We start from the raw sequence: 13,951 nt of genomic DNA, 5'->3' as shown, positions 1-13,951 counted from the left end.
ATACGTGATTACAGACAAACAAAACAAAAAAAAACATACAAGCTGACTAACATATCTTGCAAAAACTTCGTTTTGGCAAGATAAAAAGCAACGTGAGGAAATTGTAACCTGCAAGGGTGGATGGGGTGGAAAATATCACATGTGGGGTTGGGAGATTACAAGATGTTAGCGCACCACCTGGTTTGCAGCAACAAATTTCAATACTGTTTTACTCGTTAAAAATTAAAGCTTGAGAAATACTGCAATGGATAAAATCGGACAAACTCGAACATTAAAGTTGTCACAGAATCGAGAGCATGATTTGAACAATCAGTTCCAAAATAGCCTTTAACTGACTTGTCCAAATAACAGAATGCTGGAAAACAACAAATTTGCTGCCGATGTAAATGTATGTGTTTTAGACTAATTTGAGCATGCTGATTTTGAATCTGAAATCAGAATTAACTTAACACGTATAGATTTATAGTTACAGAAATAAATAAAAAAGACGTACGAGTCTTCTTTTTAGCACTGTGTACACTTTATTATTATTGTATGAAATGTTAATGTTACTATATTTCAGATTGATAGGACAAGACTAACATGTCGGAACAGTGAAGACTGCTTTTGCGATGAATGTGGCAAGAAAACGCCTCCTAACCAACAGAAAGACATAACCGATCGTCTCAACGTCACATACATGCACTACTTCGGTTGCAAGGTGGGCAACCAAGACATGGGAACCACACATATGTTGCACTGTTTGTACCTCCGGAATGACAATTGTTTAATGGGAAATGAACATCGATGCCATTCGTCATCCCAATGGTGTGGAGGGAGCTGAAGAATCGTCTGAATGACTGTTACTTCTGCATGGTTAAAATGGCTGGTTTCACAAAGAAAAACAAGAAAACATATCCAGACAGAGTCAGGACTAAAACCTGCGCCACATGACGAGGACAATCCCGTACCTGTTCCACCAGCTGCTGCTGACATTGGAAGTGGCGATTGCAGTGATGATACTGATGACACTGGGCTTTAAGAACCAGCAGATTTGGAGTCGGTGAAACAATCTCACCTGACCAACCTGGAAGAGTTAAATGACCTTGTCAGGGAACTTGAGCTATCTAAGCATTCACACTTGGACTTCTTCCCAGCCAACCTTGGTGCTGTGAGCGGTGAGCATGGTGAAAGATTCCACCAAGATATCAGCACAATGGAGATGTGCCATCAGGGGCGTTTCAACCTCAACATGATGGAGGACTACTGCTGGCTTCTTCAGAGACAAACCACTGCTAATCACAAGTGTAAAAGCAAGTGCTTAAAGCATTTATAAACAGTTAATGTATACTTTATACAATTTGTTTGTTGTTCAATGTGCTTCAGTTTATGATTAACAGTCACTATACGTTTTACGATGCGTTTATATTGTGAAATGTGCTGGATTAAAAATAAATAAATAAAAAGCCTGAAAAAAGTCATTTTTATGTAACTAAAAATCCTGACGTGCTGAGACATTTCTGACTTTAGTTTTGGAATGGACATGCTCAAATTAATAAAGGACACCTTCATTTCCCTTCATAGCAGACAGTTTTTTTTTTTTGTCCTTATATTTTAATTTTTGTCCTTATTTGTCCTAATCAGTCTTATACAGGACAACCAGTGAGGTAGATAACGAAAAGTATGATGAACAGTCGATTGCTGAATTGACAGCAAAAAAACAACTATTTGTAAAAATAAAAAGAAAACAAAAACATCGACAACTGCAGTGGAACGCTTAAAATGACTTTAAAACCATAATGTGAAGGTAGAGCAATTCGAAAACTTCAGCAAGAAAGCAACGTACCTTGGGGGGTTTGAAAGGGTAGTCTGTCGGGAAGTGAATTGTGAGGAAGAAAACTCCACCTTGGTATGGGCTTTCAGACTGTTTGGAACATTTAAAAATCGCAATAAGTTTCTCCAAATACAGATGAGGGTTGTAAAATAAAAACTGGAGACCTCATAGAAAATGATACCCACACATTGTCCAAATATATACCATAGGTCAATTTTAAAATAAAATAATGATTTTAAAGATCGCTGACGCGTGCCATCGGACTCATCAGTTTTTCTCAAGGAGTATTGTTGATCACATGCTTGGGAAGGGGGGGGGGGGGTGGAAGAGAAGAGAAAAGAAAGAAGCAGAATAGGGAGTACATGACAGTAACCTACAAAGGAATGATGAATGTAACTTGTGCAACAACCAAAGTTAAAGATCTGAAATCAGACGTTTTACCATGACCAATAGTGTTTGGAAGAGAGATTCCACTCCTTTCATCAAGACGTTTTCAGGCATATGAAGTGGCTTAACTCAGCCAACTGGGGTGATGTCGAGTCCGATTTCCAGTCACTTGAATTTTTGGCCTCCCACTTTGACTACAAGTCCAAACTGAAAAGGGAGTGGAAAGACCAGAGGTACACAGTGAACCACTTCTTTAGCAAAGTGAAAGCCAAGTCGAGGTGGAAAAACATCTTCGAGTACCGCAAACACGAGTTTTGAACTATTGATGTGTATCAGCATCAGCAATAGCATTGTGGAGGGGGACTTAGCAGTCTCACATGTCATCATCATGTATGGCACCATGGAAGATCTTCTTGTTGGTCAACAATTTGGTCTGGACAGAAAAAGAAGGGGAAGAATTGATGGAACCTGCTGCCCTCGCCAACTACATGAAGCAATGGTGGAAGGTCAAACTGGACGTCACTGACTACCCATCCGGCAGCCTTGGAGTCCCAGTAGAACGGTGCAAAATCAGACAGTGACTTTGAAAAATCAAGCAGAAGCAGTGACGATTGTTGGCATCAGCAGTGTTGACAGTTGTTCTGGGGGTGGAAGTGGCTATGATCAGAATGATGCACACAAGTCAGATATGGAGGACAACGCCCAATGATGCTGACACGGAAACGTTTTTTGAGGCTCTTGTTGACAGCTCTGAGAATGACAACATTACATTGGTTGTGTTTTTGCATTGAACCCAGGCTGGTGTTGGATGACTTCACATTATGAATATTTTGTAGTTGTAGATATGCTAAATATTTGTATCAGGGACGATTTGTATGAAATTGAAAGTGCATTGCAAGTGTTCCAAGTGTTTTCCCGATTGTTTTTTTTTGAGACATTATCGTAATAAAATACAATGTGCAGTACTTTGCATTTGCTCAAGTACATCGAGAAAAAGAACATCACTCACTTTTATAAACACGAGTCTGCGTTAAAGCGGAAAACCTGTCTTCCTATTCACGTTGAGATTCAGGTTCAAACTAAAACATTCAATTAATATGCGGTTCCTCTGTCAAACTTATAAGACAGACGGACGTGAACCAAATGCTTAACCCCGCTTTTGACTTTGTGTGCACGGGATAACTAGAGCGGAGGGTAAAACAAACACACACACACACACACACACACACACACACACACACACACACACACACACACACACACACACACACACACACACACACACACACACACACACACGAATGAAAGTGCTTCAAAATAAATTTCTTACCGGTCCCATTATTGTAGCTTGCCAGTGAAACACTGAAAGACAAACAAGTGTTAGTTAACCAACATAGGCTGAAAGAGGGGAGTGGGAATTGGTTATTACAGGACAAAATAGCAATTGCAAAGATGGCACTGCCATTTCTTTTTTCTCTTCAAGTAAAAGCTGATGAGAGAAAAATAGAATAAAATAAAATAAATAAATAAATAAATAAATAAAAAACTTTAGGGACAGCAGTCATTGTTCAACAAACTTGTACAATGAATTATACATAGCAAAAATGTCACAAAAAAGGTTTATGGAAAGGAGCCAAAACAAAAATTAACATCAATTGGTGAAATCAACAGGCAAGAGGATCGATCATACATGTGCTTGTTCTGGAATAGATGATTTGTGTTACTGAAGTTCTTCATCTGGTTCAGATTCATATAGAGTAGTAAGCAATGGAAGAGAGTCTCCACAACAAAGATGTAGAAGTGGTGAATGCAACACTTAGTTTTGCTGCAGCGATGTGAAAAACAGCATGCACACCAAAACTTGTGAGGTGACATTATTCAGTCACTAAAATGGCATAAATCTTAAGCTTAAAAAGAACCGTGAAATTATCCAGTTATAAAAGTCTCGATTTAACCCAAACAATTTGATTCCACTGCAACACAGATTTAAAGCAAATGATTACAAGTCTATTTTTTCATTCTTCGAATAATTCCATGTATGTAAAACCATAAACAAGAAAGAACAATCAGATTGCAGACCCTCACCAGAACTTGTTTTGTGTGGTGTATTTTGTGGCAAATAAATGGAAAGGATGTATGAGATTAAAGATCACAATGGTCAAGTCATTAATGCATAAAGGTCAAAGGTCTGAAAAGTCGAAAGGTCAGAGAAGGTCAAAAGGGTCGAAAGAGTGCAATTTAAAGTCTAAAGGGTCGGAATTGTCTGAGGGGTCTAAGGGGTCTTAAAACGATGGTCTATGGGTATTAAAATGTCTGAAAGATGTGAAGGCTAAAAGTGAAGAAAGTCGTCTAAGGGCATTTGGGGTTCAAAGGGGTCTTCGAGGTCCAAGGATTCTAAAGGGTGTAATAGGGTTCTTCGGGGTCTTAAGGTTGTGAAGGGTCTAAAGCAGTGTTTCTCAAGGTGGGGTGTGGCAATATTTTGGTGGGGCATGAGGATTCAGAATTAATGAATCAGTATATGATCGCTTTCAAAAGTTTGAAGCTGCGACTGATGCCTCATAGCATCATAACTATTGAAGTGAGTAGCAATTGAATAACATTTGCAATAAAGTTTTAATAAAGCCTTTTGAATACATATGTAGTATATACTGTGGTGTCTCCAATCATGGTGGGGCGTACGATTTTTTTGAAAATCAAAGTGGGGCGTGGGACAAAAAAGGTTGAGAAGCACTGGTCTAAAGTAATTAATACACATATTCACATTATGTGCAGACCAACAGACAAAACGAACAAAACACACAAGAAAGATGTCGATACTTGCGAAATTTCAAAAACAAAATTTGACCATAAAAACAATTGGTGGTTGAATTCATTAACCTGACATGCAAATCCTCTTCAAATTTTAAATCAATCGAATGAAAATTGAGGATTTCAGAAATTACACCCAAGTTGTTGACCTTTGGCCGATGACGACCTCAAAAATAATTGGTAGTTGAATTCACTGACCTGATGTGCAAATTCTCTTCAAATTTCATCATCAACAAAAGTAGGGACTGTACAATTTTAAGTGTTTTTCATTTTTACGAGTTTAGCCAAAAAAGTCGATAAATTTTATAGTTGGGTCCCCTAACCGTATCGTTCCCATAAAGTCTTAACTTTGCGCATTGTGGTTTTGACTAATGCGGGGTTTTTCAAAAAACGTAAGTCCCGCAAACAGGGAGGGTTTGCTGCACAGTAAACCCTCCAATATCGTCTGGGTTAGGTTCCTGGAAAATGCCACGATAGTTAAAAGCTGTTAGTTCACTTGATTAAAAATAATAATCCATCTATAATTCCAGGTGTGTGCGTGTGCGTGTATATATATATATATATATATATATATATATATATATATATATATATATATATATATATATATATATATATATATATATATATATATATATATATATATATATATATATATATATATATATATATATATATATATATATATGTGTGTGTGCGTGTGTGTATATATGTGCGTGCGTGTGTGTATGTGTGTGTGTGTGTGTGTGTGTGGATGCACAATTGTTATGCTAAGTTGCCCCACTATAACAGAATGTTATGCAAACCGCTTTTGCAGGGGGGGGGGGGGGGCGGGAGAAATAAATATAAGCATTGCTGGTTCTGTGCAACAGGGAAACATTTTTCCAAATATTGTAGCTGTTTATCAACCCCGAAATGACGAAAGGGTGAATTGGTCCATTTGTTGAACAAGCGATCCTTAAAGCAACCTATTGCAACAAAGCATCTCCATAAAAAGGGAGATGATACAAAATAAAATAGCCCAGAGTGGGCTGAGGGTCATCTCTTGAGGTTGTAGTTCAGACCAAGATTCAAACACATGCTGACTCGATCTCCTGGTACCGAGAGCTACAGGGCGAGATTTGGGGGGGAAATCTTTCTGGGAGCCCTCCAGCTCCGAAATAAAATAAAAAAAAACTAAGACCGAGCTATCCTACATGCCATCGGGGAGAAGGACTGTATCGGGTTTCAGAGCAATTGGTTGGTAAATAAGGGACGAGTAGAGATCCGAAGTTTCAGATGGTTTCCTCCCTCTAACCCCCTCCCCACCGGGAACCCCCACGATTCGAAAATGGAAAATAAATAAATAAATAACGAAGCCCGGGAGATTGTGAAGTGCTGTCTTGCATTCTTGTGTCAAGTTTCAGAACAATCAGAACACTTGCATACTTTCCTGTCACATGAAATGAAGTAATTGTGGTATTTTGCAAGTGTGTGCAGTAGAAATGTGTGTTAGTGTGCAAATTGGATGTGCCTCAAATGGTCATGGCGTTTTTCTGTGGGTTTCAAAGCAAAATGTTAACGTAATCGGACACTGTAAATGTTAACTGCATAGCCCTGGTAACCACAGACACAGTAAAGTATAGATACTGTTTAAATTTGAGTAAATCGAAGTGAGTCACGCTTCATGAGGATAAAATTGAATAAAATCTCAAGCAGCAGAATGTGGCGACAACAAATCTTATCTACACTTTCATGCTGTTGAGTTATCTGATCTGTGAGCAATCTGACAGTAATCTCTGAGAGCAATCTTTTCGCAATGAACTTCATCGTGACAGCTGACGGGTTTAATCAAAAGACAGTATATTGTACCACAAACATGTTGCAGGTCTATCTGTGAATGTCATTAAGCATACAAAATAAAGCAAAACATGAAAAAAAAGGATATTTTTACAAGTACAGGTACAGCACGTGGAGATGGAATTGGGAGGGAGCAGTGCACAATAATTGATTAATTGCAAAATTTAAATAAACAAATAAGAATCGTAAAATAATTAATTTCAGAATCAATTGGCAAATAGCACACCAAAAACCAACACCGTTTCTTCCAAATCTGTTAACTTCTTGAAAATTAAGTAATTCATCGAAAAATAATTAATGGATTAATCAATAAATAAACAATCAGTCATAGACTGGTACTTAAATCAACTTGACCTCTGACCTTGTCTAATAAAAGCTGTCTCTTGGGAAGGTAGCGACGCAAACCAGAAGTTTATATGATGACTCTGTACCAAACCATCAAAAATCAAATGTTTGACCTCACTGTGACCTTGACCTTTGACCGATTTTGACCAAAATCTAATCAGGGCAAGCCATCACCCTCCTGAATCACGTGATGTAATTTGACATTGGTAGCTTCTTCCGTTCGAGCTATAACTTTTTTTTGGATTTTTGACCTCACTGTGACCTTGACCTTTGACTGATTTTTACCAAAATCTAATCAGCACTAGCCATCACCCTCCTGAATCACGTGGTGTAATTTGACATGGGGAGCTTCTTCTGTTCTTGAGTTATCGTGCCTACAAACAAACAAACAAACACACAAACAAACACAGAAATGGAACTGATCAATACACTTACGAAATCTTTAGATTTCGTATGTAATAAAATTATTTTAAAAACTTTTAGGGCCCAATCACTTGTTCACCACCATGTCCAAATGTCAGTTCCCTTGCTCAAAAGATGCCTGAGATATTGCCCAGACGAGAAAGAAAATAAATAAGTAACTAATAAATCGATAATAATTAGGTAATCAATCAATTAATCAAAAAATAAGAAATACTGTTTTTGCCAAAGCGAATCTTCACTTTTGTCCCGACATTTCAGCTTTCGAGCTCAAAGGATGGCTGAGATCACCCAGACAAACAAGAAAGAAAACAAACAAAGAAACCGGCTTCATAGACTGGTACTTACGAAATCGTCAACTTGACCTCTGACCTTGTCAAATCAAAGCCGTCTCTCGAGAAGGTAGTGACGCAAACCAGAAGTTTCTACGATGATTCTGTTCCAAACCATCAAAAATTGAATGTTTGACCTCACTGTGACCTTGACCTTTGACAGATTTTGACCAAAATCTAATCAGCAGTAGCCATCACCCTCCTGAATCACGTGGTGTAATTTGACATTGGTAGCTTCTTACGTTCGAGTTATCTGTACCAAACCATCAAAAATCGAATATTTGACCTCACCGTGACCTTGACCTTTGACCGATTTTGACCAAAATCTAATCAGCACGAGCCATCACCCTCCTGAATCACGTGGTGTAATTTGACATTGGTAGCTTCTTCCGTTCTCGAGTTATCATGCCTACAAACAAACAAACAAACAAGCAGTCATAGACTGGTACTTTCGAAATCGTCAACTTGACCTCTGACCTTGTCCAATAAAAGCTGTCTCTGGAGAAGGTAGCGAAGCAAACCAGAAGTTTCTACGATGATTCTGTCTCAAACCATCAAATATCGTAAAGTCGACCGAAGCAAAAATCTCCATTTCTCCACGCAATTAAACCTTAACGTAACTCAACGACGCGTCTGCTCGAGCGCACTGCATCATGGGACGACCCATGACGCGTCGAGTTAAATATTTTTTATACAATCTTAAAACGTCTCCAAAACATCCAGATTTTTACCAGAATTTCGACAACCGAGTTTTAAGCGTCCAAAGTGATCGCAAAAACCGAAGACAAAATTAAAATCGAAGTTAAAACGAACTCGTAACGTCGAGCGAAGCAAAAATACTCCATTTCTCCACGTGAATTTACGGAATTATGTTTGACCTCACTGTGACCTTGACCTTTGACCGATTTTGACCAAAATCTAATCAGCACAAGCCATCACCCTCCTGAATCACGTGGTGTAATTTGACATTGGTAGCTTCTTCCATTCTCGAGTTATCGTGCCTACAAACAAACAAACAAGCAGTCATAGACTGGTACTTACGAAATCGTCAACTTGACCTCTGACCTTGTCGAATAAAAGCTGTCTCTTGAGAAGGTAGTGACGCAAACTAGAAGTTTCTACGATGATTCTGTACCAAACCATCAAAAAATCGAATGTTTTGGATGTTTGACCTCACCGTGACCTTGACCTTTGACCGATTTTGTCCAAAATCTAATCAGTGCAAGCCACCACCCTTCTGAATCACGTGGTGTAATTTGACATTGATTGCTTCTTCCGTTCTCGAGTTATCATTTTTTGGATGTTTGACCTCACTGTGACCTTGACCTTTGACCGATTTTAACCAAAATATAATCAGCACGAGCCATCACCCTCCTGAATCATGTGGTGCAATTTGACATTGGAACTTCTTCCGTTCGAGTTATCTGCACCAAACCATCAAAAATCGGATAGTTGACCTCACTGTGACCTTGACGTTTGACCGATTTCGACCAAAATCTAATCAGCACTTGCCATCACCCTCGTGAATCACATGGTGTAATTTGACATTGGTAGCTCCTTCCGTTCTCGAGTTATCGTGCCAACAAAACAAACAAGCAGTCATAGACTGGTACTAACGAAATCGTCAACTTGACCTCTGACCTTGTCTAATAAAAGCTGTCGAGAGAGAAGGTCGCGAAGTAAACCAGAAGTTTCTATGATGATTCTGTACCAAACGATCAAAAATCGAATATTTGACCGCACTGTGACCTTGACCTTTGACCGATTTTGACCAAAATATAATCAGCACGAGCCATCACCCTCCTGAATCACGTGGTGTAATTTGACATTGGTAGCTTCTTCCGTTCGAGTTATCTGTACCAAACCATCAAAAATCGAATGTTTGTCCTCACTGTGACCTTGACCGTTGACCGATTTTGACCAAAATCTAATCAGCACTAGCCATCACCCTCCTGAATCACGTGGTGTAATTTGACATTGGTAGCTTCTTCCGTTCTCGAGTTATCTGTACCAAACCATCAAAAATTGAATATTTGACCTCACTGTGACCTTGACCTTTGACCGATTTTGACCAAAATGTAATCAGCACTAGCCATCACCCTCCTGAATCACGTGGTGTAATTTGACATTGGTAGCTTCTTCCGTTCGAGTTATCGTGCCAACAAACAAACAAACAAGCAGTCATAGACTGGTACTTATGAAATAGTCAACTTGACCACTGACCTTGTCTAATAAAAGCTGTCTCGAGAGAACGTAGCTAAGCAAACCAGATGTTTCTAAGATGATTCTGTACCAAACCATCAAAAATCGAATGTTTTGGATGTTTGACCTCAGTGACCTTGACCTTTGACCAATTTTGACCAAAATCTAATCAGCGCAAACCACCACCCTCCTGAATCACGTGGTGTAATTTGACATTGGAAGCTTCTTCCGTTAGAGTTATCTGTACCAAACCATCAAAAATCAAATATTTGACCTCACTGTGACCTTGACCTTTGACCGATTTTGACCAAAATCTAATCAGCATGAGCCATCACCCTCCTGAATCACGTGGTGTAATTTGACATTGGTCGCTTCTTCCTTTCTCGAGTTATCGTGCCGACAAACAAACAAACAAACAAACAAACAAACAAACAAACAGAAACGGAAGGCATCAATTTACTTACGAAATCTTTAGATTTCGTAAGCAACAAACAAGCAGTCATAGACTGGTACTTACGAAATCGACAACTTGACCTCTGACCTTGTCTAATAAAAGCTGTCTCTTGAGAAGGTAGCGACACAAACAGAAGTTTCTTCGATGATTCTGAACCAAACCATCAAAAATCGAATGTTTTGGATGTTTGACCTCACTGTGACCTTGACCTTTGACCAAAATCTAATCAGCGCTAACCACCACCCTCCTGAATCAAGTGGTGTAATTTGACATTGGAAGCTTCTTCCGTTCTCGAGTTATCATTTTTTGGGTTTGACCTCACTGTGACCTTGACCTTTGACAGATTTTGACCAAAATCGAATCAGCACTAGCCATCGCCCTCCTGAATCACGTGGTGTAATTTGATATTGGTAGCTTCTTCCGTTCGAGTTATCTGTTCCAAACCATCAAAAATCGAATATTTGACCTCACCGCGACCTTGACCTTTGACCGATTTTGACCAAAATCTAATCAGCACTAGCCATCACCCTCCTGAATCATGTGGTGTAATTTGACATTGGTAGCTTCTTCCGTTCGAGTTATGTTCCAAACCATCAAAAATCGAATATTTGACCTCACCGCGACCTTGACCTTTGACCGATTTTGACCAAAATGTAATCAGCACTAGCCATCCCCCTCCTGAATCACGTGGTGTAATTTGACATTGGTAGCTTCCGTTCGAGTTATCGTGCCAACAAACAAACAAACAAGTCGTCATCGACTGGTACTTACGAAATCGTCAACTTGACCTCTGACCTTGTCTAATAAAAGCCGTCTCGAGAGAAGGTAGCGACGCAAACCAGAAGTTTCTATGATGATTCTGTACAAAACCATCAAAAATCGAATGTTTGACCTCACTGTGACCTTGACCTTTGACCGATTTTGACCAAAATCTAATCAGCGCAAGCCATCACCCTTCTGAATCACGTGGTGCAATTTCACATTGGTAGCTTCTTCCGTTCGAGTTATCATGGCAACACACACACACACACACACACACACACACACACACACACACACACACACACACACACACACACACGACGGAAGGCATCAATATACTTACGAAATATTTAGATTTCGTAAGTAACAAACAAACGGAGTAAAAACTGTACTCTCTGCCTTTGGTGCCCGGGGATGACATCATGCATCGCCTCGGCATGGATTTGGGAAGGAGCAGTGTACAATATACATGTAGTGGTGATTACCCCGTGTGAGCAAAGCAAAAGGTGGGGTAATGCAAATCGGTCACATACGTACACATACATGAAAAACCGTTCAACGGAGGAAATTGAAACTTTACCACATGTAACATGACCATTTGAAACGGTGCATATGAATTGGGTGATGCCCACCCCCTCAGAACTTTCAAGGTGAATTAAACAAAGCCTAAGGCCCAGAGATAATGTCACTTCTTCACGTGAGAAATTAGTGTCATTGTAATTGCTTCAGCCATAATTGTGCTCAGCTGGTGAAAAAAAACAAGCGAAGAAGAAGAAAAAGTACGATTTGGCGTTTTAACGATCTCCCAATTTAGACTTTCGGGATCTATTCTGGCGTCTTTATCAGCCTTGGTAGTCATAAAAACTCGAGAACGAGAATAAATGATACTTTCTAAAGGCCTATGAATGTACTCCGTGGCAGACTTTCCAAAGTATAATTTGTACACATTTACCTCAGAAGTGTAGATAGATGCAACTACAAATTTGACATCAAAAAGGTGCTGCTCTGGGAGGACAACCCCCCCCCCCCCCCAACACATCACTGAGAGGAAGCAACTTGTGTTTATAAGAGTGCATAGAACCCTGCCCCCTCCCATCAGAAGCCCAGGCTGAGGAAGCAAAACAGTGTGGGTTAAGTATTCCACGAAAACCATCTAGTTATGGCTGTGGTTGTTGTTTGTGTGTTCCTTCTGTGTCCTGTTGATTATTTTTCTATTGCTTTGAAAATTATTACTAAATACTAGCAGAAACCATGGAAATTCTTGGTTAATAAAAGATGCAACTTCAAGTCCACAACCCCAACTCAAAAGACATGCTCCCTCTCCTTCAATCTCCCTCTCCTCCAATCCTTCAAAGCTTCAATCTCCCCCTCCCAATTCTGTTCTTAACAATGGAGAGACCGATTCATCCTTTCATCAAACTCCCCCTCCCCCTTTCTTGCTGTTATTAACAACATCAAAAGTAAATGACAGAACGTTTCATTCACAATATCACAAGATCACGTCAGCTCGTGATAAATAATATACAACTGGAACTCCTCAAACAAATAACTTTATAATATTGGTTTTATGGTCACTGACCAGGAAGTAGTTTGAGAACATAGTCAGAGAGATACAAATATACCATCAGAGATGGGGAATCCCAGATAATGAGGGAGGTGAATTGGAAACAAGACACCATTTGGTCATCATCTCGAAAAAGTTCCCCAGGGGTGAGGAACGTAGAAACCAAAAATAATTGAAATCAGATAAACGGTTTTCCATTTATTACAAAAAAATTTTTTCAAGATGGCCACCCCTGTCGGCCATCTTGGATCCGGCCACGCGCAAAATCAATAGGGTTCTTCCTTTTCAGGTGGTACACGTGTGACCCAAATTTCAAATCGATATGGCAAACAGTTTACGAGTTATCGCACTCACAGCTGTAAATGTTGACGCCCCGACGGACGGACAGCCGAACGACCTGGGTGACAACAATATCCCCCTTCCACCACGCGGCGGGGGATAAAAAACTAAAGCGTAGTCGATAGCATGCCATTGCAAATCCCCACGCTTTTCAACTTAAGAAAAGTTAAACAGGAAAACTCATGGAACTCAATACCCCACCCAATGTTCATTATGTACTTCAACAAAACAATAATCAAAAACTACAGTACACCCTCCAATATCGGGGGGTTAGGTTTCAGGAAAAAGCCGCAATAGTTAAAACCACGATCGTGGAAACCAAGGGCCAATGGGAAGAGGTGGGGTTTGGTTCCTGGACTTGGAGAGAATATCAAGGAAGATTGACGACAGTCATAAACAAACACGTTTAAAAAAATTTTTATATATACATACACACACTAGTGTGTGTGTGTGTGTGTGTGTGTGTGTGTGTGTGTGTGTGTGTGTGTGTGTGTGTGTATGTGTGTGTTAGTGTTACAACCAGAGAGTTGGTGTCGAAGACACCCAATGCTCACCTGTTTATACATTTATCGTTTTGAAAGACGAGTCTCATAATTAATATTTTTATAAAGCATTGCAGTGAAGTCTGATCCAAATAATTTTAAAGCAATATATGTATGTGTATATTGTAATCAGTAACAAGAACG

The 13,951-nt window shown here is 39.5% G+C and overlaps 1 protein-coding gene and 1 long non-coding RNA gene across 3 annotated transcripts in view; one reads left to right on the top strand and one right to left on the bottom strand.

The window, feature by feature from the left end:
• LOC147019238 (uncharacterized) overlaps positions 1 to 1,555 on the top strand; it is a 57,451-nt gene extending 55,896 nt beyond the window's left edge. The window contains exon 2 of the long non-coding RNA XR_015062697.1: positions 563 to 1,555. This is a non-coding gene — a long non-coding RNA (uncharacterized LOC147019238). The remainder of the gene's footprint in view (positions 1 to 562) is intronic.
• The window catches only part of LOC147019237 (ubiquitin-conjugating enzyme E2 D2-like), an 81,139-nt gene that overhangs the window by 22,604 nt on the left and 44,584 nt on the right, over positions 1 to 13,951 (bottom strand). The window contains exons 3-5 of one of the 2 annotated variants that reach the window (XM_085899568.1): positions 3,531 to 3,562; positions 1,826 to 1,903; positions 951 to 1,066 (exon numbers count right to left, since the gene is read on the bottom strand). In XM_085899568.1, coding sequence (XP_085755694.1) covers positions 951 to 1,066; positions 1,826 to 1,903; positions 3,531 to 3,562 — 226 coding nt within the window. The remainder of the gene's footprint in view (positions 1 to 950; positions 1,067 to 1,825; positions 1,904 to 3,530; positions 3,563 to 13,951) is intronic. The other variant, XM_085899569.1, reaches the window with a different exon arrangement.

This window comes from Eptatretus burgeri, chromosome 10, assembly GCF_056783735.1.
Source record: "Eptatretus burgeri isolate ZD-2024b chromosome 10, Ebu_testis_v1, whole genome shotgun sequence".
In the NCBI taxonomy this organism is placed as follows: Eukaryota; Metazoa; Chordata; class Myxini; order Myxiniformes; family Myxinidae; genus Eptatretus; species Eptatretus burgeri.
The sequence above is the reverse complement of the archived record's forward strand: the minus strand, read 5'-3'. Positions and strand labels throughout refer to the sequence as shown.